General features: G+C 42.4%; 1 protein-coding gene across 9 annotated transcripts in view; it reads right to left on the reverse strand.

Annotated features, from left to right (window-relative positions):
• Positions 1 to 2,438: 2,438 nt before the first annotated feature.
• Positions 2,439 to 27,791, reverse strand: part of LOC122549113 (oxidation resistance protein 1-like) — a 477,033-nt gene continuing 451,680 nt past the window's right edge. For all 9 annotated transcript variants that reach the window (XM_043688398.1, XM_043688399.1, XM_043688400.1 and 6 more), the window contains 2 exons: positions 26,410 to 26,578; positions 2,439 to 2,637 (listed from right to left, as the gene is read on the reverse strand). In XM_043688398.1, the coding sequence (XP_043544333.1) occupies positions 2,454 to 2,637; positions 26,410 to 26,578 (353 nt within the window). In that variant the 3' untranslated portion in view covers positions 2,439 to 2,453. The remainder of the gene's footprint in view (positions 2,638 to 26,409; positions 26,579 to 27,791) is intronic.

Raw genomic sequence — 27,791 nt, forward strand, 5'->3', positions numbered from 1 at the left:
GGTTGTATCCTTGAAATGTGTGTCTACATGCACGTGTACATCTATGGTGTGCATGGAGGGGAGTGCACATGAATGTGTGTATGGTGTGTGTGGTGTTTGTGCATGCATGTGATGTTTGTGCAAGTACTGTGTGTATCTCTAGTCTATGTACATGGCGCATGACTATATTTATGGCACGTGCTATGTCTATGATGCATGCGTCTGTTGTGGTTATTTGCATGTTTGGAGAGATGCACATGCCTGGTAAGGTTGTGCATCTTGTGTGCATGTGCGTGTGCACGTACACACACGTGCAGGGGGAGCATGTATGGGGTGGATGGGTGTGTGTATATAAGACTATAGGACACTGGAGCAGAAATCTGGCCATTCAGCCCAACAATTCTGCACCACCATTCAATCATGGCTGATAAGTTTCTCAATCCCATTCTCCCCAAACCCCTTGATTCTAAAGAACTTCTTTATCGCAGTCTTAAATATACTCCGCCATCTTCTGTGGCAATGATTTCCATAGATGCACCACTGTCTGGCTGAAGAGGTTTGGCGTACGGTATGTAAATATTGTGTGTGCATGAAGTGTGTGGGGTGTGTGTCTGAGTGTTTGTGTACAGTGTGGATATATGTCTTAGACATGTATTTGAATAGTGTGTGTGGGGGATGCATGCATCAGCTTTCTAAGGTTTCTCAACATGGCCCAGCTTTTGATAATCTGGTCATCGGACTACTGGAAAAACACTTGCTTGCTGGCTGGGACATGCTCATTTTGCTCCAGGCTCTTGAATTTCCTTTCCCTGGGAAACATGAGCCCCTATGCTTAAATGACTGTTGCAACTGGATGCCAGGAGCCCATTTCCTCCCACAACCATCCCTGCTCTTGGGATAAAATTCCGCAAAGAGTCAACAAATAGTGAAAGTGTAAAAGTTAAATTTTAAAAGCAAGACAACCATTTGATGACATGAGACATTACCACGTGTAAGCAAAAAAACGAGAAGCGATAATAGTCCTCCAACCTTGAAGCATGCACCTTAATTCAGTTTTCTAGTTATGAATGCCAAGTAACAATAAAAATCTTGGCTCCAGTCAGGTGGGAATCCTTACATGGAATGTATTTAGAATCATAAAATGCCTATACTGCAGAAGTAGTCCAGTTGGCCCATCAAGACTCAATCAATCCTTTGAGGACCATCTCACCTAGAATCCACTCTTCACCCACCCGCCCCTCCCCCCTCCCCCCCAACCTATTCTATCCCCCTAACATTGCACTTTCATTGGCTAATCTACCAAACTGTACATCCCTGGATACTATGGGTAATTTAGAATAGCCAATCCGTCTAACTGCTACATATGGGAAGAAACCCATGCAGACATGAAGAGAACATGCAAACTCCATAGAGTCACCTGACGCTCGAAGCAAACATCGGTCCCTAGCACTGTGGGACAGCTGTGCTAACCATTGAGCCACCATGCCACCCAAATTACCTGGTTAAGAATTGCATCTATTACAATCACATTCAATGGAACACACTGTTTGGGGACAAGTCGTCTATTGTTATAAATTATTTGAGAACATTTTAAATTCCATCTCAATTTTATTTAAAAATAACATGAATAATGTATACTTTGAAAAAAAAATCTCTCATGCATTGCATGTTACTTCCAGTTCTGTAAGATTACAATCATCCCATGGATGAGAGGTAGATATTCATCCGAGGTTGAGGCAAATCTGGTAGGTCTTGTTTCACTGGCCTTGCAGCACCTATAGTGCCTGATATTTACTGCATTCAATACAATTAACCATCCAACAACACCCATTTTGCACAAATGCTCAATATGTTAAGGTTTATAGGATCCTTGGGTTTACAAGTAGAGGCAAAGAGAGTAAAAAAAACAAGGAAATGATGCTACATCTCTACAAATCATTGTGTCCAGTTCTAGTACCTTATTCAAGGAATGAGGTTAAAGCCCTGGAGAGACTGCAAAGGAAATTCACTAGAATGACACCAGGAATGAGGGATTTTAAATACACGATTTAGAGATGACCATACTGAGGTGCTCAAAATTACAAATAATTTTGACAGGGTAAAATGGGATATTCTCTTTCCACAAGTTGGTATGTCAGCAACCAAGGGTCACAATTTTAAGATCGTTGGCAAGAGAAGTAAAGTGAGATGAGGAGATACTTCTTTACTCAGTTGTTAGGATTTGGAATGCACTACCTGGGTGAATGGTGGAGGCAGGTTTCAGAAGAGAGTTAGATATAAGCTTGAAAGTGAAGTTAGATGGTTACAAAGTTAGGGGTGGAGAATGGAACAAGTCGGATAGCTCTTTTGGGAGCTGCTGCAGACACAATGTGTAAAATTCTATGATTTTATGAATTTCAATCTTTCATTCTTTTAAAATTTATACATGCGCAATTTACAAATGACTTGATAAAGATTTTGTTGCAAAATATAAATTAATACCAGAACACACTTACCTCCCAGTCTGCCAGCAATGGAACGTTGTTGGAATTCTCATTCATTTCTGACTTCTCATTCTTTGTGACGACCATGAATCCTTGCTCCTTCACTAACTCTCCAGCTTCATCACCATATAATTCTGGAGACCATTGCACAAAGAAGGCATATAGATGCTCAGCCCTGAAAACAAAACAGTTTCCACTGTATAAATTTCAGCAAATTTGCTTGGGACTGTATTCAGGACAGTTCAACTAGAGTTTATGGACAAGCCAGACAGAAGAAACTGCACTCTGAAAGAACAACATATCCTCAAGATTCACAAAATCAGAAATCATTTACACTTCATTTTACTAATTTTAAATTCAATATATTGAAATGTGGGACCTACTGGTCGAGAGTTACAGACATACAAATTTGGGTATTACCAGGCCAGTCATGAACTGCAACACCAACAATCAAAAAACAGGATAATTCAACTGCTAACCCATCACCTTCAAACCCTGCCCATGGCTTGTTGCGAAGGAAACAACACATTGATCAAATACATCAGGTGTGAATCACACAGAACAAGGCAAATTGACTTCAAGATTAACCAATGACTTGTATTGGTGTTTGACAAAGTTGAAGATGCTGGCAAAAGATTGGTCCCCAGTGTTAATCCCTGCAGTGCCACTGGACATAGGCTTCCAGTCACAAAACACCCTTTGATCATCACCCTCTGCTTCCTGCCACTCAGCTAGTTCTGGACCCAAGTTGAAAAGTTCTATGGATCCCATGGACTTTTATCTTTGCTATTAGCCTCCCATGCAGGAGACCATCAAAAGCCTTGCTGAACCCCAAGTTGGCCACATCGAATGCACCTGATCACTCCTCAAAAATTCAATTAAGCTGGTCAGACATAACCTCCCCTTAACAGAACAATACTTTTGGGGTTCTCCTGTGGCACAGTGGTAGTATCCCTACCCACAAACCAGGAGGCCCAGATTCAAATCCTACCTGCTCTGGAGGTGTGTCATAACATCACAAAACATGCTGATTAGAAATCTATATTAATTTTTGTTAAAAAAAACACAATTTAGTGGGCTTTATAATTCAAATTAGTTAAAGAGCATGGCCAGTAATTTGTGCTCTTTCAGGATAGTCAGTGGATTCAATGATTCGAGTTGGTTAAGGACAGTCACCAGCCCATGCTAAAGGTTCACGTGCTCCAGAGGTGTGTCTAAAAAAGTTGATTAGAAAAATAGACAAAAATGGAGAGTCACTGGGATTTAATGCTGAGAGTTTGTTAAGGAAGGAATCAGAGGGACCCTTTTGTGGTGCAGTGGTAGCATCTTTACCCCTGGACTGAGGAGCCCAAGTCCAAATCCCACTTGTTCCAGAGATGTGTAAGAACATCTGCGAACAAGTTATAGAGTCACAGAATCATAAAGATGTACAGCATGGAAACAGACCTTTCGGTCCAACCCATCCATGCCAACCCAATCTAGTCCCACCTTCCAGCACCCAGCCCATATCCCTCTAAACCCTTCCTATTCATATACCCATCCAGATGCCTTTTAAATGTTGCAATTGTACTAACCTCCACCACTTCCTCTGGCAGCTCAGTCCATATACGTACCTCTTAGGTCTCTTTTATGTCTTTCTCCTCTCACCCTAAAACTATGCCCTCTAAGTTCAGGACTCCCCGACCCCAGGGAAAAGACTTTGTCTAGTTACCCTATCAAGCCCCTCATAATTTTGTAAACCTCTATAAGGTCACCCCTCAGCATTCGACCCTCCAGGGAAAACAGTCCCAGCTTGTTCAGCCTCTCCATATAGCTCAAATCCTCCAACCCTGGCAACATCCTTGGAAATCTTTTCTGAACCCTTTCAAGTTTCACAACAACATTGCGATAGGAAGGAGACCAGAACTGCACGCAATATTCCTCGCATTTATCTGAATTAAACTCCATCTGCCACTTCTCAGCCCATTGGCCCATCTGGTCACGATCCTGTTGTAATCTGAGGTAACCCTCTTCGCTGTCTACTATACCTCCAATTTTGGTATCATCTGCAAACTTACTAACTGTACCTCTTATGCTCCCATCCAAATCATTTATGTAAATAACAAAAAGTAGAGGACCCAGCACCGATCCTTGTGGCATTCCATTGGTCACAGGCCTGAAAAACAACCCTCCACCACCACCCTCCATTTTCTACCTTTTAGCCAGTTCTGTATCCAAATGGCTAGTTCTTCCTGTATTCCGTGAGATCTAACCTTGCTGATTAATCTCCCATGGGGAATCTTGTTGAACGCCTTACTGAAGTCTATATAGATCACATCTACTGCTCTGTCCTCATCAATCCTCTCTATTACTTCTTCAAAAAACTCTATCAAGTTTGTGAGACATGATTTCCCACACACAAAACCATGTTGACTTTCCTAAAAATTCATGGAGGAGGGTCAGTTCAGAACCATATCTTTCCCGAGGACTGGTCTGTCAAGCGCCTTCCTGTCACTCGATCAGTAGAAAGGGTTCAACAGGATTGATCATTATTCCCTACTTGGGACTCTGTGGGATGCAGCTTATTGGCCAGATCTGACTTGTATACTGATATAGTGTGTCTGAATAAAGTTAACCGGTCCCTTACGGCATCCCTTCACTTTGGAAGGGGTGTGTTTCAGGGCTGTCCCTTGTCCAGCCAGCTTCATTTCCGCTGCAAGAAGCCTTTCCTCCTTATGTGGAGGTGGTTGTCAGGGTTGATCTGTGTGGGCCAGGCATGGGAGTGGTTCTTTCGGCCTATGTCAGTGATGTACTCCCCTGTTCACCGACCTGGCTGACCTGGGGAGGATGCACGACTGCAAGGTGGTGTACTCAGCACTGAAAACAAAAAAAGAGTGCTTTTGCACACCAGTTCGAGGATGCTGAGGTAAGCGATTGAATCCCATTTCTGCATAGTCCCATTTGGATGGAATTTCACATTGGCCCGAAGGTCCTAAACTTCCCTCAGAAATCTGCGCCTCACAGCCTGACTCACTTCCTTACTATATTTTGTGTTATTTAGGCAGATAAAGTGGAGGTTCTTGTATAGGTCGCTGCTGCACACCATCCATCCACTGTGACACTTACATTCGTCGCCTAGATACACCTTACTTGCTGCCATGCGGCAGGGATCCCCAGTGGAGGGTTCTCTACATTGGTGTCTGCCCTGTTCCCATCAGGGATCTGGGCAGAGGTATTGCAGCAGTTCATTGGATTCCCAGCCAAATGTTTGTTTTGCAGCGATGTGGAGTCTCTAGGCCTTGTACATATTGGTTATGGTCACCTACACTTCCTTTTTAGTTATTGGGAAAACCTTTGATTGTGTTTTCGGTTACACTTCAGCCCCACACTCATGGTATGGAGGAGTACAGCAGATTGGAGGATCTCCTTGTGAGTCTTCTCCTGGGCATAGCCAGGCTGGTAACAAACAGGTACATGCAGTGGAGCATGGAGGGGGCCATATCTGCAATCTGCCCACCCCTCTTCCGTTCAAGCCCAAGTGCCATTTGAGATGGAGCATGTAGCGTCCACCAGTACTGTTGACGTTTTTGGGAGAGATGGCTGCCACGGGGGATGCAGTGCTTTACTTCCCCTGCCAATTCCATTATGACTTAGTCTCTTTGTTCTCGCCCTAGCTCCCTGGCCACACACTTTAAGGACAGCATTGCCTTAGCAGGCTTTGCTTATTAAAGTTTAATTGGCCACATGGGTGTTCTCCTGGTGATGGTAAAAAAATGAATATTAAAGTACATAAACAATGGGATCTTTTTACTGTGTCACTGAAAATATTATACACAGCCATGAGTGATTTGGGGACAAACATAAGCACTACTCCTGGGCCTTCTTGTGTATAGTGGTAGTGCCTCTGCTCTGGATGAGGGAGGCCTGGTTTCAAGTCCCACCTGCTCCAGAAAGTGTGTAATGTCAGATCTGAACATACTGAGTAGAAAATGGGTGAAATAAGAAAAAGGAAGGTGCCAGCGGGGCCCTCTTATAGCACAATTGCCATGTCTCTACCCTGAACTGAGGCACCCGGGATTTAATTCCAACCGCTCCAGAGGTGTGTAATAACAGCTCTGAACAGATGGATTAGAAAATAAGTATGGTGGAAAGTGAGAGGGCTCTTGTGGTTCAGTGGAAGCATTCTTACCTCTGAGCCAGGAAGCTTGGGTTCAAGTAATAACATTTCTGAGCAAGTTGATTAGAAAATATCTATGATGCAAAGTGTCAATTGTCATGTTACAGTGATATTGTCCCTACTTCTGATCAAGGAGGCCAAGGTTCAAGTTCCACCTGCTCCAGAGATGTGCAATAACATCTCTGAATGTTAGTTAGAAAAATAGGTTAAATAAAAAAAGATAGCTGTTGCACAGAGGCAGTGTCCCGAACTATAAAGTTCCACTTGCCCCAGAGGTGTGTAAATACATCTCTAAACAGAATGATTCTAAAAAGAGGGTCCTTATGGTAGAGAGGCAATGTTTCTACCTCTTAGGCCGGAGGCCCTGGTTCAAGTCTCAAGAGGTACAAAGTAACATCTCTGATAGGTGAATTAGAAAAATAGCTTAAATAAAAATATAGAGGAAGTCAGTCATTAAAAAAAAAGGGCGTCAGTAGGTCTTCTTGTGGCAATGTCCCTGCCTCTGATCCCAGAAGCCCGGTTTGAAGTCCTACTTGCTGCAGAGGTGTGTAATAATATCCCCAAATGGGTTGATTACAAAAAAAAAAGAGGTTAAATGAAAAGATAAGGGTGTCAGTGGGGTTAATGATTCTTGTTTGTTAAAGAGAGTCAGCAAGAATTTGTAAAAGAGAGATCATGTTTCCGTAATACAATTGGATTTTCTTTGCTGAAGTAACTAAGATGTTTGTGAAACTACAGCAACAGTGGTACGGATTCAAAGATATCATATAATGAAGAATCAAATGAGAGGCGGTGTTTTTGAAACAGAAGTGGTTCATGAAATGGCTGGGGAGGAAGGTGGGCAGCAGCTGGAGAGAAAATAAAACTGGTTTTGGACTGAGAATAATGAATCATAGAATGATAGACAATGGTGTTCCCCAAAGGTCACAAAGGAAAGGAAGGCAGTGGTGTGGAGCTAATGTTACTAGATTAGTTATCCACAGCTCCAGGTTAATGTTCTGGAGGCTCATGGGTTCAAACCCCACCATACCAGATGGTGTTTGAATTCAATAAAAATTTGGAATAAAATGTTGGGCTATTTGTAAAAACATGTGAAAACCATGAGGTTCATTAAATCCCTATATTCTTCTTGCCCTGTGGATACTTAGGATTGGGCCTTGCTCACTACACCCACATTCCATAAAGAAGTAGTTAAGATAAGGAGTAGACTCATCCCCTTTCAGTCTGCTCTGTTTTTTTATTAAGTCATAATTTCTTAGGGAACTTGAGTCCTGTTGAAAAAAAGTCATTTGTCAAAACTTTACATCTTATACAGATCAGAACAATTTGCAAGAAAAGTAAAGGGAAAACAATATTTATAATGTATAGGAGAGTGCTGATTTCTTGGCAAGTATTCTGATTTGAAGAGACATTACCACAAAGAATGCACTAGATAGAAAATGACTGACAGTTAATTGCCAAGGTTAGTTTAAATTTTAACCCAGGCAAGTTGATTCTAAGTGGTCAACACATGTATATGTTCTGGAAAATAGAACAGTGTGTATACATACTGTACCTGGCTCAAGTCAACAAAAGGTGAGCACCATTCTCTAATTCATTTCATAAGGCAATGCTCGAGCATGACATGATGGGCCAAACTGCTTATTTTTGCAGTGACCATTCTATGATTTCAATCTTTATCCACCTAATATTTCAAGAACCGAAGGTGAAACTGGCTACTTATAGCTTCTTCATTTAACAGAGCTGTGGGTGAAGACAGATCTATTAACCTTCAGCACTGCTGGAAATATTGAACAGTTCAATGCAGTTTATTTATCACAGCTACTGCATAGGTCACAGGAATTCAGCCATTCAGCGCATCAAACCTGTTTCAGCATTTAACATAATCAAATATTTCAATGCCTTTTACTCACAAAATCCCCGCACCCTTTATGCCCGTTCAGGATCAAATATTCATCAACCTATACCTTAAATATACTCAAAGGCTGAGCTTCCAAAGCCCTTGGAGGCAGATAATTTGGAGGCTTCACAACCATCTGAGTAAAAAAAACAAATCACTTCAGTCATAAGTGGCATTCCCTTGTTCTTAAAATTGGTCCTATTTTCACCAACCAGGGAAAATTTCTCACCTGCATCTACCCATTTTATTCCTTATAATATTTAGTTGGTTTCAATGAGATCATTTCTCATTCTTCAAAACTCTTGATAATATTGCTACAGTTTGCCCAATTTCTCTTCATACACAATCTCACCACCTCAGGAACAAGTCTGCAGAATCTTTGTTGCACTTCCTTCATGGGAATGATCTCTTTCCTGAGATAAGGGGACTGAAACTGCACTCCAGGTGTGGTCAAACCAAAGCTCCATACAACGTAAGCAAGTCTTCATTACTGCTGCACTGAAATCCTCTTTGGACAGTTAAACAATCCACTGGAGGAGACGGCACAACAGAGATCCCCATTCTCTATGGTGGGCGGGGGGAAGTGTAGCATATCATTGCAAAAGATAAGGTTGAAACATTTTCAACAATTTATAGCAAGAAATGGGATATGAATGATTTATTTCAGCCTCTCCCAGCATCACAAATGTCAGTTTTCAGTCTATTTGATTCACTCCACAACTATCAATAAACGGCTATGACAATGGTTATGGGCTCCAATATCATTCCAGTAGCAACAAAACTAAAGACTGATGACATGCACCCCAGAATTAGTCACACCACTAGCCCTATTGGGCTGATCCAGTATACAACTGCAACACTGGCATCTACCTGACAATGTAGAAAATTGCACAGATATGTCCTATACAGAAAAAGCATGACAAATCCAAACCAGACAATTAGCACACATCAAACTAGTCTCGAATATCCGTAAAGTGATGGATGTTATCAACAGTATCATCAAGTAGGTCTTGCTCAGCAATAACTTTCTCACTGATGCCCATTTTTGGATTCCTTGGTCATTTAGCTTTTGACCTCATTACTGTCTTGGCCCAAATAGGAGTGAAACTCCTGAGGCTAGATGAGAGTGAATGTCCTTGCCATGATGGCCATACTTTATTTAGTGTCGCATCAAGAACCCCAAGCAAAACTGGAGTCAGTGGGGATAAGCAGAATACCCTCTGCTATAGTTGGAGTCGTTCCTGATACAAAGGAACATGGTTATGGTTGTCATCTTAGCTCAGGACATCCTTACACCCCATCTTTTTAACCTGTTTCATCAGTGGCCTCTCCTCCATTACGAGGTCAGAAATACAAATGTTCACTGATCACTGCACAATGTTCAGAACCATTGTAACTCTTCAGATACAAAAGCACTTCATAATCATATACAGCAAGACCTGGGCAATATCCAGGCATGGGCTGAAAAGCGGCAAGTAACATTTGTGCCACCCAAGTGTTAGGCAATGACTATCCCCCCAAAAAAATCTAACCATGGCCTCTGACATTCAATGGCATCAAGATCTCTAAATCCCCAACTATTGTCATCCTGGGGTTTTACCATTAACTAAAAACTAAAAAGTGGACTAGTCATAGAAGTACGGCGACTACAAGTACTAGCCAGGGACTAGGAATCTTGCAGTGAATAATTCATCTACTGACTCCCAAAATCTGTTCACTAGCTACAAGGCACAAGTTGGGAATGTGATGGAACACTCAAGAAGCTTGACACCATAGCTTAACTGTTATCACACTGACAAACATTCAGTCCCTCCACCACTTACACTCAGTAACAACAGTGTGTATCATCTACAAGATGCATTGCAGAAAGTTGCCAAGGCTCCTTAGACTGCACCTTCTAGACTCACAAATGTCACTATTTGGAAGGAGGAGGGCAGCAAATACATGGAAATATCACTTGCAAATTCCCCTTCAAGTCACCATCTTGACTTGGAAATACGTTTCTGTTCCTTCAGTGCCACTGGGTTAAAATTCTGGAACAAACTCCCAAACAGCATTTGTGGGTATACCAACACCAAATGGGTTCAATCGTTCAAGGCGGCGACCCACTACAGCCTTGTCAAGGGCAATTAGGGATACGCAATAAATACAGAGGAACCTCGATTATCGAATATCAATTATCCGAATTTCGGATTATCTGAAGCAGATTTCAAGGCCCCGATAGAAACATTACATTAAAAAGGTATTTCAACACTGATTGCGTCTTTTGTTTACAATGATTAAAAATAAATCCGACTTACTGAAATGCTGCTGAGAACAGTCCTGGACATTAATAGGAGCCCAGGCACAGTCTCCAAATGACTGACTGCCCGCCCTCTCTCCGCCTACACTTTCACTGGAGTTCTACACATGTGTGCGTGTGCATATATATATATAATGATGGTGTGCGCGCGCACACACTGTTGGATTGAAGGGGGGGGCAGACCCGGGGTGATGCTGAACAAGCCCTGAGACAGAGAGAGGGAGCACTGAATCAATTAACTTAACAATCAATTATCCGAACAAAATACTGCTCACCTATCTTGTTCGGATAATCGAGGTTCCTTTGTACTGGCCCAATCAGTGACACCCACATCCTGTGAATTAATTACAGGAAAAGATAGTCAAGGAGGGTTTCCCGTTGTTTGGTTCTCAGACCACTGAGCCCAGGCTAGTGGTTCTCTGACTGAACTGGATGTATACCACCAGTACTACAGTCATGGAAATGTGTGTCACTCATTATGAATAGATATTCAAAGTACATTGTTTAACCTAAGGGTAACACAGACAAGATAATTACGAACAAATCCAGCAGGAAATGAGGTAACATTTCTTTCTGAGAACAATTGGAATGTGGGATTCAATACCACAGGAAACAATTGAGGCATCAAACAGAAAATGATGGAAAATACTTCCAGGCCAGGTAACATCCTTGGATAAAGGAACAGGTTGAACTTGTTCAGTTATTGTGGCAAAAAAACTTAAGATACTTCCAAAAGAAAACTAAGACAAGTTCATTAGAGAAAAGGGAATAGCAAGATATTCAGGGAGGCTCAAAACATAAATAATAGACAGTTGGAAGCCAATTGGCCCCTGCAACCTGTTTTGCCAAGAAGCAAAATCATGGCTGATTTTGTACCTTTTCACCTGTATTAAACCCATATCTTTGAATTCCCTTCAGAGTTTAAAACATGTGATCTCTGTCTTAAACACTCTTAAAGGCTAAACATTTACCATGTGCTGGGGTTAAGCATTCAAAAGCTTCATACTTTTTTAAATGAGGAAGGTTCTTCTGCTCTCAAATGTCAATGGCTGATGCCTTATTTGAGATTCTGACTTCATGTTTGGGCTCCAGTCAGGGAGAGACATCCTCAGCAATTGTGCTTTCAAGCTCCTTAAGAACTTATTAGACTACATCTTATTCATCTAAACTACAAGGAATACAGGTTGGGTATGCACAGCCTATCCTCTTGTAACAGCCTGCACATTCCAGGAATCAGTTGATTTCCCTTCACTGCAAGTACGCCTTTTCTTGGGTAAGCACACCAGGTGTGGCCTCACCAAAGCAGACTCTAGTTTTAGTAAGACATCTTTAATCTTGTACTTTGGCAGAAGGCTACCATAGTATCTCCTATTCTCACTGCTTGCTGCATCTCCATGTTAATCTTCTGCAATTCATTTTACAAGCACACCTAGGTCTTTCTAAAAGCAAAAGACATACCGTTACCGTTGTAAATATTATTCTTTTGAATAAAGTGGATAATTTCATTTTGCCAGATTATTTCTCTTGTGAGTCCACTCACCCAACCTGTCTCATTCCCTCTTGGGCTTCTGAGTGTCCTCTCACCATTTACTATTCCATCTCTGCAATATCAGCAGACTTGGACATATGTGCTCAGTACCCTCTAAGTTCTTATTAATGATGGTTAAAAAGTTGGTGATCCTAGTACAAATGACTTTCAATCTGTAAATATACGATTTATTTGTACCGCCTATCTTACTCTTCACTAATCAAGCTTTGATCTATACCAATCATCCCAGGAAGCAAAGGAATATACTGTTACTATGCAGTAGCAACACAAATGGTGTTTGCCACTGACTAGAAATGTTGCTGTCCAGCCAAAATGATATTCTGCCTATCATACAAATGAATAAAGTGGCAGATAGAAGTTTGGTGCCAGTTATTTAGGCTATACAATCCAAGAGTGTATCAAACAGCACATTCATTCAGCTGTCTGTTACAAACATTTTACTGACCATACCCAACCAGCCCATGCTGCAATAGTAAACCGCAGTATTTAACATTAGATGGAATTCTGTAAGTAGACATTTGCTGGTGAACCCCAAGTTTGTGAAGAATTATACTAACAACCAATTTGGGATTATCAGTTAGGCTTGCAGTGTACTCATGTGTACAGGAAGTTAGGAGATAGCGAGGAACGCAGATGCTGGAGAATCAAGAGTCGATGAAGTCTATTGGAAGTTACACATCTTAGTACACAGAGCACTATTCGTTGCAAACAGAAAGAACACGTATATACACTCTTTGACCAAACAACTTCATTTTAAATGAAAATCAAGTTTGGCAGTCAGCATTGTCAGTCATTATTAACTGAGGGCATTCTCCATTGTATTTCCTCGACCAGAGTTCACTAGTCAGCCAGTCAGCACTCTTCTCTCAGCATATATGGTGTCTCACCTTTATTTTGGTATTTCTTACAAACTGTTGTCTTGATGAGTGCAAGTTGTGCCTTTCTCACAAAGACCACCAAATGCTTATTGTGATGACCATCTAAAATCTGGTTCTGTGTCGAATTTGGAGTCATGTCTTTTAACTGTTCTGTACATGCAAAATGAAACTTTATAGTTTAGAATCTGAGGGACAACGTGAGCTATAAAGAATGAAGTTCAATTTACATACAGATTCATGATACAATAACTTTGACAAAAGCCTGATGCAAACATTTAACTGCTTTAAGTGTTCTTCACAAAAATGATGCAAACTGTTGGTCTGCAATCTCTCCCAAACTAAGAATCGCACTCAACGACCTCCACTTTCGCACTCCCTCACCCACAATCCCAACATTTTGCTCTTAGTTCACACAAAGTCCGAAGCAATAGAAATCTGGGGTAAAGTTTGAGAGCACGACCTTAAAAAAATATTGGAAATACAAACAACTCTAATAAAGCCAACATCCCCATTGCTGTAATTGATAAATGTTGAACATCCCCAGGTTGAACAGTATTTAGCATGGCACTTGCTGATGATTGCATCACAGGTTAATTCAGTGGGCAACATGTGGGGAGCAAGGGTCTGGCCCAAATAAGAAGTGATCATTACATTTTCTAAAGAACATAAGAACTAGGAGCAGGAGTAGGCAGTCAGGCCCTTTCTGCCTGCGCCACTTCAATGATGCCAAGGTTGATCTTCGAGGACTCAAGGAGAAAGTGAGGACTACAGATGCTGGAGATCAGAGCTGAAAATGTGTTCCTGGAAAAGCGCAGCAGGTCAGGTGGCATCCAAGGAACAGGAGAATCGAAGTTTCGGGCATAAGCCTGAAGAAGGGCTTATGCCCAAAACGTCGATTCTCCTGTTCCTTGGATGCAGCCTGACCTGCTGCGCTTTTCCAGCAACACATTTTCAGCTTCGAGGACTCAGATCCACTTACCCGTGCTCGTACCATATCCCTGAATTTGTTTATTGTTCAAAAAATATTTAAAATCATTTACTGAAATAGCGTCAACTACTTCACTGGGCAAGGAGTTCCACAGATTTACAACCCTCTGGGTGAAGAAACACCTTCTCAATTCAGTCCTAAATCTGCTCCCTCTTGTCCTAGTTTCACCTGCCAGTGGAAACATCTTCTCTACTTTTTTTTTTATCTATTCCCTTCATAATTTTATATGTTTCTATAAGATTCCCCCCTAATTCTTCTGAATTCCAATGAATATAATCCCAGTCTACTCAGTAAGCCAACCCCCTCAACTCCAGAATCAACCTAGTGAAACTCCCCTGCACCCCCTCCAGTGCCAGCACATCCTTTGTCAAGTAAGTAGACCAAAACTGCACACAGTATTCCAGGCTCGGCCTTACCAGCACCCTGTACAGCTGCAACATAACCTCCCTGCTTTTAAACTCAACCCCTTTAGCAATGAAGGACAAAATTTCATTTGCCTTCCTAATTACTTGCTGTACCTGCAGGTCAACCTTCTGTGATTTATGCTGAAGGACACACAGATCCCTCTGCATAGTAGCACGCTGCAACTTTTTACCATTCAAATAATCCTTTTTACTGTTACTCCTACCAAAATGGATGACTTCACATTTATTAACATTGTATTCCATCTGCCGGACCTTTGCCCACTCACCTTATATATCGATGTTCCTCTGCAAAGTTTCACAGTCCTCTGCACAATTTGCACTGCCACTCATCTTAGTGTCCCCAACTCCAAATCACTTACATAAATTGTGAACAATTGTGGTCCAAACACCGATCCCTGAGGCTCACCACTAGTCACTGACTGCTAGCCAGAATAGCACTCAGGTATCCCCACTCATTGCTTCCTGTTAGTCAAGAATCCTCTATCCATGCTAATATTTTACCCTGAACATCATGTATCTTCAACTTATGCAGCAGCCTCTACAAACAGCTGAGACAAAAAGATTTTGCAAATTATTCAAAAGTAGAAATCAGACTGAAAAATTAAAGAAAAAGCTTTTCACAATGGAATACAGATGAGTTTTATAACTGTTAACCTGTTAGACTGTTCTAATGATCTGTTAGACTAGATCTGGAATATTAATTTTCAGTCTACACTACTGTATTAAGTGAAACTGTTGCAACTTGGACTTCGACGTTTTGGAAATTATAAGTGTTCAAGATACAAGTAAGACAAGGGAGGAAGTCGCAAGATCACTTGCGAAAATTTTGTATTCCTCTCAAAGGTGCCAGAGGACTGGAGGACAGCAAATGTGGTACCACTGTTCAAGAAGGGAGCATGGGATAAACCACAAAATTACAGGCCAGTCAGTTTAACTTCAGTGGTGTGAAAATTATTGGAAGCAATTTTGCGGAACAGAATTAGTCTGCGTTTGGTGACACAGGGACTGACCAAGAACAGTCAGCATAGCTTTATGAATGGAAATCATGTCTGACCTACTTGACTGAATCTACTGAAGTAGTGGCCAGGTGTACAGAAGAGGACATTGCTTCTGAAGAAGTCTACTTGAACTTCAGCAAGACATAGATAAGGTCCTGCATATGAGAGTGATGGCAAAGGTAAGACCACATGGGATCCAAGAAAATTTTGTGAGTTGGATCCACAATTGGCTGTGTAAGAGAGAGTGGGTAATGGTCAAGGCCAACTTGAAGACTGCGTCTAGTGGGGTCCCACAGAGATCAGTGTTGGGGCTCTTGCTGTTTGTGGTTTAGACTTGAATATAGGAAGGTTGACCAGTAAGTTTGCAAATGAAACAACAATTGGTGGTGATAAATATTTTAAAAGATGGGCTGATCAGTGGCAAAAGGAATTCAATTGAGATAAATGTGAGGTAATGCACTAGGGTAGGACAAACAAGGCAAGGGAATCCATGAAGAATGGTAGGACCCTGGAAAGCACAACATCAGGAGGAATTTGTTACACATGTCCCTTAAAGTATCAGCACAGGTGGATAAAGTGGTTGAGAAGGCATACAGCATATTTGTCTTAATTATTCAATTCAGAGTTGAAGGCCACAGATGCTATTCTGGAACTGTAAAAAATTGTTGGTCAGGTCACAGCAAGAGAAAGTGAGGACTGCAGATGCTGGAGTAAAACCAGAATTGAAAAGTGTGGTGCTGGAAACCCTGCCCCTCCAATCGCCACCAGGACAGAACCCCACTGGTCCTCAGCTTCCACCCCCACCAACCTCCGGATACATCGTACCATCCTCTGTCATTTCCGCAACCTCCAAACAGACCCCACCACTAAGGATATATTTCCCTCCCCATCCCTATCAGCGTTCCGGAGAGACAACTCCCTCTGCGACTCTCTTGTCAGGTCCACACCCCCCACCAACCCAACCTCCACTCCCAGCACCTTCCCCTGCAACCGCAAGAAGTGCAAAACTTGCGCCCACACCTTCCCCCTCACCTCCCAAGGCCCCAATGGATCCTTCCATATCCATCGCAAATTCACCTGCACATCCACACACATCATTTACTGTATCCGCTGCACCCAATGTGGTGTCATCTACATTGGGGAGACAGGCCACCTACTTGCGGAACGTTTCAGGGAACACCTCTGGGACACCTGTACCAATCAACCCAACCGCCCTGTGGCTGAAACTTTAACTCCCCCTCCCACTCCGCCAAGGACATGCAGGTCCTTGGCCTCCTCCATTGCCAGACCCTGGCCACATGATGCCTGGAGGAAGAGCACCTCATCTTCCACCTAGGAACCCTCCAACCTCACAGCAAGAGAACTGTGTTTAGTTCTGGAAGCCAATTTATAGGAGGGATGTGATATGAATGCACTGGACAGGCAGTAGAAATTTATCAGTATGTTGTCTGGGCTGGAGAATTTCAGTTATGAAGTGAGATTTAGCAGACTGGGGTTGTTTTCCTTAGAACAGAGGAGATTGAGAGGGGACACAATTGAGACATATAAAATTATGAGGGGCAGAGATAGGGTAGACAGGAAAAAACATTTCCCCTTGATGGTGGCACATGGTTAGGGTTAGGGTTAGGGAGAGGTTAGCCCGACCGTGTCCTTCAGATAACTGAGGTTCCTCTGTACACATCTAAGTCATTCGTAAACATTATGAATGCTTCTGTCTCTACCAAACTTACAAGCAGTGAGTTTCAGATTCCTCACATATGCTCTAAACCTTCTGCACCTTACCTTAAATCGGTGCTTCTCGTCATTGATTCTTTCACCAAAGGTGAAGGTGTCTTCCTGTCCATCTGCATAAGTTTATTTATCTCAAGGATTGAACAAGAATGATAAAATATGATATAGATAGAGTCATAGACTTCTACAGCAGGAAGATCAGGCCCTTTGGTCCGAACCAACCAAAATGCCCATCCACGCTCATCCCATTTCACAGCACTTGGCCCATATCCTTCTAAATCTTTCTTATCCATGTATTTGTGTCAAATTCCTTTTAAAATATTGTTCATGTACTCACCTCAAAACATTTCTGCTGGTATTTCATTCCATATTCGTACCACCCTGTGCAAAAAGCTTCCTCTCAGGTTCCCTTTTATTCTTTCCCCTCTAACCTTAAACTGATGCCCTCGCGTCCTCGATTCCCCAGCCTTGGGAAAAAAACTGAGTGCATTCACCCTAACCATGCCTCTCATGAATTGATACACTTTTATAACATCCCCCCTCAGTCTCCTACGCTCTAGCTTGTCCAACCTCTCACTGGCAACATCCTTCTAAAATTTCTTCTACACTCTTTCCAGTTAAGTAACATCTTTTCTATAACAAGGGAAGCAAAACTGAACACAATACTCCCAGTGTAGCCTGACCAACGTCCTGTACAACTGCAACATAACTTCCCAATTTCTATAATCAATGCCCGGATTGATGAAGGCCAGTGTGCCAAAAGCTTTCTTCACTGCCCTGGCCACCTGTGACTTCACTTTCAGAGAATGATGCACCTGAACCCCAAGGTCACATTGTTCCACTACACTCCTTAAGGCCCGACATTCACCATGGAACTCCTACCTTGATTTGACTTCCATAATGCAAGACCTCACACTTGTCTATAGTAAACTCCATTTGCCAATTCTTGGCCCACTTCCCCAGCTGATCACAGTCCTGCTGCAATTTCTACAATACCACCTATTTTAGTTTTATCTGCAAATTTATTAATCATGTCTTGCACATTCTCATCTAAATCATTGATATAGATAACAAACAGCAATGGGCCCAGCACTGACCCCTGTGGTAACACCACTAGTCACAGGCCTGCAGTCTGACAAGCATCCTTCCACTTGTACCCTTCGCTTCCTGCCATCAAGCCAATTTTGCATCCAATTCGCCAGCTCCCCGTGGATTCCTTAATTTTGCATCCTTAATTTTAACCATGAGGTACACTAGAGCATGATTAGAGATGGTAATCGTAATAGATGCTACCAAATCCAGGGTTACCGCAGGGGTCAGAGAAAAAAAAAAATCAATGCTAGTGTGACATTTGCACGGATTGGAGAAAAACGTAAAATCCCTACCAGTAGGCTGGAGACACCTCCAGACATCCACCAACCCTAACTCCCCACACAGACCTGAGGTTATGGGCCACTGGGAGATTGAACAAAAATGGCTGAAGGAGCTGCACAAAATGGCTTCTGCATTGCTAAATTAGATAAAATGGTTCCTTGTGCCTACATGACGAGCTGGTTCCCTGCATCTACGTGACTAGCTGCAGCTAGTGTCTAAAGCTATATCAACAACTAACCACTAAAACCACCAGGATGAAGAAGTAGTTAGATAAGATGAGGAAATACTAACCACACTGCAAGCTGCGAGTCTTTATAGAGGGAGCAATTGTTCCACAGAAAGGGCACAGCAGACATGTGGAGACTGTATAAGCAGTTCTTGCGAGTGATGCACACTTTTATTCCTCTGAGACAGGTAAGAATTGGTAAGGTTAAGGAACCTTGGATGATGAAAACAGAGGAGCTTCTCGTCAAAATGAAGAATGCATCTTATGTAAGGTGGAGGAGGCAAGGATCGAGCACAGCTTTAGAGGATTACAGGCTTGCTAGAAAGGAGCTCAGAAATGGACTGAGCAGAGCCTGGAAGGGGCACGATGAAGACTTGGCAAATAGAATTTAGGAGAACCCAAAGACATTTTACTCATACGTGAGGAATAAGAGAATGATCAGAGAGAAGGGAGGGCTGATCAGGGATAGCGTAGGGAACTTGTGCGTGGAGTCTGAGCAAATAGGGGAAGCCCTAAATGAGTATTTTGCTCCGGTTTTCTCTAAGAAAGGGACCTGGTTGTGAATGAGAACTTTGAGGAGCTGGGATACAGGCTTGACCAGATCAAGGTTGACAAAGTTGATGTACTAGAAATTTTAGAAAACATTACGATTGATAAGTCCTCAGGGCCAGACCAGATTTATCCTAGGATGCTCCGGGAAGCGAGAAAGGAGGTTGCTAAGCCGCTGGCGAAGATCTTTGCCTCCCCACTCTCCACGGCAGTCGTACTAGAGGATTGGAAGGAGGCGAATGTTGTTCCTCTTTTCAAGAAGGGTAATGGGGAAATCCCTTGCAATTACAGACCAGTCAGTCTTATATCTGTGGTCAGCAAAGTTTTGGAAAGAATTCTGAGGGATAGGATCTATGACTATTTGGCAAAGCATAGTGTGATTAAAGGTAGTCAGCATGGCTTTGTGAGGGACAAGATCATGCATCACAAATCTTATTGAGTTCTTTGAGGTGGTGACAAGGCAGGTCGATGAAGGTCGGTCAGTGGATGTGGTGTATTTGGACTTCAGCAAGGCATTTGATAAGGGTCCCCATGGTAGACTCATTCATAAAGTCAGGAAGTATGGGATACAGCGAGACTTGGCTATCTGGATTCAGAATTAGCTGGCTGACAGAAGGCAGAGAGTGGTTGTAGATGGAAAGTATTCTGCCTGAGGTCTGTTCTTGTGCCTCTGCTCTTCGTAGTTTTTATAAATGACTTGGACGAGGAGGTTGAGGGGTGGGTTAGTAAATTTGCAGATGACACAAAGGTTGGCAGTGTCGTCGATTGTATAGAGGGCTACTGCAAGCTGCAGCGCGACATAGGCAGGATGCAGAGCTGGGCTGAGAAATGGCAGATAGAGTTCAACCTGGATAAATGCGAAGTAATGCATTATGGAAGGTCGAACGCGAATGCCCAATATAGGATTAAAGACAGGATTCTAGGTAGTGTGGAGGAACAGACAGCTCTGGGTGTGCAGGTACATAGATCCCTCAAAGTTGCCACCCAAGTGGAGAGGGTTGTTAAGAAAGCATATGCTGTTTTGGCTTTCATTAACAGGGGGATCGAGTTTAAGAGCCGCGAGGCTTTGCTACAGCTCTACAAGACCTTGGTGAGACCACACTTGGAATATTGTGTCCAGTTCTGGTCTCCCTACTATCGGAAAGATACAGAGGCTTTGGAGAGGGTGCAAAGAAGGTTTACCAGGATGCTGCCTGGACTGGAGGCCTTGCCTTATGAAGAAAGGTTGAAAAAGCTTGGACTTTTCTCTCTGGACAGAAGGAGGAAGAGAGGAGAACTGATCAAGGTGTACAAGATAATGAGAGGAATAGATAGAGTCAATAGCCAGAGGCTCTTCCCCAGGGCAGGATTGACGGGTACGAGGGGTCATAGTTTTAAGATATTAGGGGAAAGGCATAGAGGAGACGTCAGAGTAGATTCTTTATGCAGAGAGTCGTGAATGCATGGAATGCGTTGCCAGCGTTGGTGATGGTGGAAGTAGAGTTATTAAGGACATTTAAGCGACTGCTGGACAGGCACATGGACAGCAGTGAGTTGAGGGGTGTGTAGGTTAAGTTACTATATTTTACATTAGGATTCAACCTCAGCACAACATCATGGGACAAAGGGCCTGTTCTGTGCTATACTTTTCTATGAAATACTAATCCACACTCTTCAAAGCTGTGAATCTTTGTAAAGATGACATAACCATTATGATTTAATTTGTTGTTAATCAATATTATTGGTTCAAGTAACTACCCATGAAGTGATATCATATACTGATTGGTTGTTACTATATGATCATGCTCCATGTCTGATGATGAATAATGTATATAAAACTTATGCAAACTCTAAGGTTGTTTGATTCTTTTGATGCCAAGAAGTTGTCATACTTGTGGGTGAATCAGAGTCTGCCAACCCGGAGCTGTAACATACAATAAATGATTGTTTGGATGTTAGACAAAGAGTCATTTATAGGTGTGTTTATTGACCGATCGTGGATCGTGGACCCCTAGATCATCAGACTATTTAGTTTGTACAGAGGGTATCGAGGGACCTTTGGGCAACCTGTCTACTGCAGGATCCATGAGACAGTTAAAATATCCCCCTATAATGATGTGCCGGGACTCGAGATTTATCAGTTTAGAAAAAGTGTCTACCAAATATTTAAGGGGATGAACTGGAGGGCAATAAACATTTAAAACACATACCTTTAAGAATTACAAACCTCCCGTGTGTGCCTTTAACACACACTAACAAATTAAATGGGAGATTCTTCCTAACCAATATAGCCACTCCCCTACTTCTGGTATTAAATGATGAAAAATAAACTCAGTCAAAGCCATTCTGCTGTAATTTCAGATGCTCCTTGTCATCCAAGTGTCTCTCCCATAACAAAGCAATAACCACCTCCTTTCTAAGACTAAACGAGAACGTTCTTCCCCTTAATTGGTGAGTGACTTCCCTTGGTATTCCAGGTACACCATTTAATCAAGTCATTAGCCATAACCTTCTGCAATAACATTTAAATTCCAGAGAGGAGGAACCCGAACCATAAACTGGTGAGCCTTAGTGTCACATGATCCACCAAATGTAAAAGCTACATAAAGGTAAAACCACTACATTTAACAAACCTATAAAACTATTGAAAATTAAAACCAAAAACCAAAAAATAAACCAACATATAAAGCGCCAATAGCGCTGAGTAGGGGAACTCACCCCCTGCCCAGAGGGGGCAACTACTCATCCCAAACTGTCCATAAGTCGGCATCTAACCATCCCAGTCACCTTCACTTCTCCCAGCTAGAGTCGCACCGCAAACACAAGCAGAAAAGAGTAAACACCCTACTCAATAGAGGAAAAAAAGGTAAAGATAAAGCTCCAACCAGACTTCCTCCGTTTCTTTTACAAAACGATAAAGACATACTCAAACAACACTACTTATACATACTAAAATTGTTCAAATTAGGTTAATTTGTCCACAAAGTCTCTTGCCTTCTCCGATGTGTCAAAGAGATGTATGGATCCATCTAAGGTGAATAGTAGCACTGCCAGATAACTCGGAGTACTGAATCCCAAGCTCCCTCACTTTTCTCTTGACACCGTCATAAGATTTTCGTTTCTGGATCACCGCCGCTGAGAAGTCCTGAAAGAACATGATCTTATAGCCCTCGGATATTAGAGCCTTTGGATCCTTCCCCTGGACTCTGAAAGCCTCCATGGACTCTCTCCTTATCCCGGTAATGATGGAACTGCACCAGGAGAGGACAAGGACGTTAACCCAGACCCGAGTGCCGTGCTGCAACCCGGTGAGCCGTCTCTATCTTCAATCCTCTCATACCAGTCTCCAAGTCAAAGAATTTTGGCAGCCAGTCCTCAACAAATTCTGCTCACCTTCCTTACCCTCAGGCAGATCAATGATCCAAATGTTTTTTCTCCTGCCCATGTTCTCAAAATCATCCATTTGATTGTGCAAATTATGGACCTGCATCTCCAGGGCTTGGATTCTATCCTTGGATGAACTAGCATCAGCTTCCATCACTGTGACCTTGTGCTCCACCTCATCTGTCCGCTTCTTCAGGTGTCTCAGCTGCTGCTCGTGCTTCTGCATCATGAGAGAGATCGGAGCCAGCTTCTCTTCAATCTGTTCCCCAAGCATCTCACGAGATTTCATGAGCTTGTTCACCAGGGCCTGGAAAGTAATCAACTCAGAGGATCCTGCAGGCTGAGCTGCAGACCCAGCCTCAGATGCTCTTCCTCCCTTTTCCGGCATCTCTGAATGGCTGGAAATGCAGATAGGTTAACTTTCAGAGGTTTCTTGGGACTCCATGATCTTTCCAGAGTCCCAAGATATCGTGATGGTCTGGGTTGGGAAGGTTAAACGTTTGTCCTGCTTGTGCTGCGATGCAGAGCTCTGCAGTGCAATCTTCTTAGATCACTGCCATCTTGGATCTCCCCAAAAAGTTTTTTTTAATTAATTGTTTGCAGCCCATAAACAGTGTCTAGCTTATTTCTAACGTAATTTTAAAATTTTAACTTTTGGTTCAATGCCACCGATTTCTCCAACCATCTTGAACAAGGCTCTAGTATAGTGCTATTGCATAAATAGTTCATTTGCTCCCTCCACCACGTGTTATCTGCCCTCATCTTATGACTATATAACTTGATGTGTACCATCACAGAAAACAGACTTGTAGCTTCAGAATAAAGTTACATATCGAATCAACTTGCTACTGGTAGCAAGTTTCCTTCCCAGAAGCAAACTAAACAAATTGAGGTTTAACATAGAACATTACAGCGCAATACAGGCCCTTCGGCCCTCGATGTTCCGTTGCCCTGTCATACTAATCTGAAGCCCATCCCACCTACACTATTCCATGTACGTCCATATGCCTGTCCAATGACGACTTAAATGCACTTAAACTTGGCGAATCTACTACCGTTGTAGGCCAGGCATTCCACACCCTTACTCCTCTGAGTAAAGAAACTATCTCTGACATCTGTCTTATACCTATCTCCTCTCACTTTAAAGTTGTGTCCCCTCGTGTTTGCCGTCCCCATACTTGGAAAAAGGCTCTCCCTCTCCACCTTATCTAACCCTCTGATTATCTTGTATGTCTCTATTAAGTCACCTCTCAATCTTCTCCTCTCTAACAAGAACAGCCTCAAGGCCCTCAGCCTTTCCTCATAAGACATTCCTTCCATACCAGGCAACATCCTAGTAAATCTCATCTGCACCCTTTCCAAAGCTTCAACATCCTTCTTATAATGCGGTGACCAGAACTGTACACAATACTTCAAGTGTGGCTGTACCAGAGCTTTGTACAGCTATAGCATAACCTCCTGGTTCCGGAACTCAATCTCTCTATTAATAAAGGCCAAGACCCTGTATGCCTTCTTAACAACCCTGTCAATCTGGGTAACAACTTTCAGGGATCTGTGTACATGGACACAGATCTCTCTGCTCATCTGCACTCCCAAGAATCTTACCATTAGCCCAGTATTTTGCATTCCGATTATTCCGTCCAAAGTGTATCACCTCACACTTGTCCACATAAAACTCCATTTGCCACCTCTCAGCCCAGCTCTGCGTCCTATCTATGTCTCTCTGCAACCTACTACATCCTTTGTCACTATCCACAACTCCACCGACCTTAGTGTCATCCGCAAATTTACTAACCCACCCTTCTAAGCCCTCATCCAGGTCATTTATAAAAATGACAACCAGCAGTGGACCCAACACCGACCCTTGCGGTATGTTGCTAGTAACTGGACACCAAGATGAATATGTTCCATCAACTACAACCCTATGTTTTCTTTCAGCAAGCCAATTACTGACCGAAACTGCTAAGTCTCCCACAATCCCATTCCTCCGCATTTTGAATAATAGTCTACTGTGGGGAACCTCATCGAACACCTTGCTGAAATCCATATACACCACATCAACCAGTTTATTCTCATCTATCTATTTGGTCACTTTGTCAAAAAACTCAATAAGATTCGTTAGGCACGACCTACCCTTCACAAAACCGTGCTGACTGTCCCTGATCAGATTATTCTTTTCTAGATAGGATTTATAACTATCTCTTATAACCTTTCCCAACACTTTACCAACAACTGAAGTGAGACTCACTGGTCTATAATTACCAGGGTTGTCTCTACTACCCTTTTTGAACAAGGGAACCACTTTTGCTATCCTCCAGTCCTCAGGCACTATTCCTGTAGACAATGATGATTTGAAGATCAAAGCCAAAGGCTCGGCACTCTCTTCCCTTGCTTCCCAGAGGATCCTAGGATAGATCCCATCTGGCCCAGGGGACTTGTCTATTTTCATACTCTGCAGTATTTCTAATACTGCTTCCTTGTGAACCTCAATTTCTTCTAGTCTAGATGCAAGCATCTTCCTCGCCGATATTTTCATTTTCTATAGTGAACACTGTCAAAAGATATTTATTTAGTGCTTCCCCTATCTGCTCTGACTCCACACACAACTTCCCACTATTATCCTTGTTTGGCCCTAATTTAACTCGTCATTCTTTTATTCCTGACATACCTATGGAAAGCCTTAGGGTTAACCCTGATCCTATCTGCCAACAACTTCTCATGTCTCCTCCTGGCTCTTCTGAGCTCTCTTTTTAGGTCTTTCCTGACTTCCTTGTAACCCTCAAGCGCCCTGAGTTTTCACATTTTGTCCTAACATAAGCCTTCTTCTTCTTCCTGACCAGGGATTCCACTTCCTTAGTAAACCACGCTCACGCGTTTTATATTTTCCTCCCTGCCTGACAGGTACATAGTTATCTCGGACACACAGGAGCTTTTCCTTGAATCAGCTCCACATTTTTAATGAGCTCATCCCCTGCAGTTTCCTTCCCCATTCTACGCTTCCTAAATCTTGCCTAATTGCATTGTAATTTCCCTTCCCCCAGCTATAATCTTGCTCGGTAGAGTACACCTATCCCTTTCCATCACTAAAGTAAACCTGACAGAATTGTGATCGCTGTCTCCAAAGTGCTCACCTACTTCCAAATCTAACACCTGGCCAGGCTCGTTACCCAGTATTAAATCTAAAGTGGCTTCGCCCCTTGTAGGCCTGTCTACATACTGAGGAAGCCCTCTTGCACACACTGGACAAAAACTGACCCATCTATAGTACTCGTAGTGTTCCCAGTCAATATTTGGATAGTTAAAGTCCCCCATGACAACTACCCTGCCTCTCTCATTCCTATCGAGAATCATCTTTGCTATCCTTTCCACTACATCTCTGGGACTATTCGGAGGTTTTGTTCTAAGTTGCACAAAATTTGAGTATTAGTGAATAAAAGATACATTTCTATAAGCTTTCCAGCTTGTATTCATCAAGACCTTGTGAAACAGAGATACCCATGTTGCCTACCTTTCTTGTGGTATTGCAAACCAGTACTCATGCTTCCTGTCTCTCTGGGCATACTGCTGCATAGATGCACTTGCCACTGAGACAAATGTCTTCCGCATTGGCTTCCCGACTCTCAAACACAAGAACCTGTATGATCGATTCCGCCTGTTCTCTTTTGGTAAGGCAATACCTGAGATTCAATGTTAAACAAAGTTAATCCCTTTGTTTCTAACTTCTACTTAAGATATAGCAAATATACGAGATATTTTGACAGGAATTGGCAAAGGTACTATCACCAAATCGTTCATATACATCATGGCTGTCAATAGGCAAATACTCGGTCCCAGTGAGGAGCTCTGACTGACCTGTAGGTGAGTACAAGAGTCGTCCTATTCAGTCTAAGTCCACAGACGAGCATTAGACCCACAGAGGGTTCTAAGAGGAACTGTAGCACATGTTTTAAATACAGGTAAGCCGATGGGCAAGATTCAGTAAGGAATCATTGCTCCAATCATTGGATGTTTTCTTGCCTGTATTTTCTGCTGGCAGATTGTTTCTCTCTCGTACAAGTCAGTCAGTGACTGGAATACCGGCAAACAGTGTAAAGGTGAAATCTACGTTTTAACATTGTACCAAACCTTATATTTCCAGAATATGCTCATCTATCCCTTGAAGGAGACAAAACTGAGAATGCAAACCCTCAGAGGGAAAGGGTGAATACCCCAATGGAGATCATGTTTAAGACATAGCAGGAACATTCAGCAGTAATAATTTTTCAGATAAATACTTGATGGGGCCAAACAATGCATAGCAATGAGGAACATGAAAGTCTAATTAGAAAGACTGTCAGATTTCATCAGTTCAAATATACTGACATCATATACTGGTATCATGCAATAACATATAGAATCATATATCATCTTTTAAAAAAGTGCATTTTGACTTGTCAACACACCAGATGTTCAAAAACGGACTCTAAACTTGATTCTTGAGCTCACCAAACATTCTCGACTTATATCAATTGCAGGAAGGCTGGTTATCATGCAAACTGGACAGAATTCAGTCACAATGCCCTTCCATAGCTGAGCATGATGAAATGCTGATGGATATTAGCAGGGATAATTCCATAGGTTGCAAGATAATTACAGATAAAGATAAAACTGGTCCTCAGGAGAAAGTGCTAAATGGGGAAGGCTAATAATAACAAGGCAGGAATTGGACAATTTACATTGGGGAGAGCTGTTTGAGGGTAAATCCACAGCTGACGTGTGGGAGTCTTTTTAAGGCCAGTTGATCAGAGTTCAGAACCAGCATATTCCCATGGGAATGGCAAGATTCAAGAACCCTAGAGGTCAACAGATACTGTAAGTTTAGAAAAAGCAAGCCAGCTTTAGGAAACTGAA

The sequence above is a fragment of the Chiloscyllium plagiosum genome, chromosome 4, assembly GCF_004010195.1.
Source record: "Chiloscyllium plagiosum isolate BGI_BamShark_2017 chromosome 4, ASM401019v2, whole genome shotgun sequence".
Lineage (NCBI taxonomy): Eukaryota > Metazoa > Chordata > Chondrichthyes > Orectolobiformes > Hemiscylliidae > Chiloscyllium > Chiloscyllium plagiosum.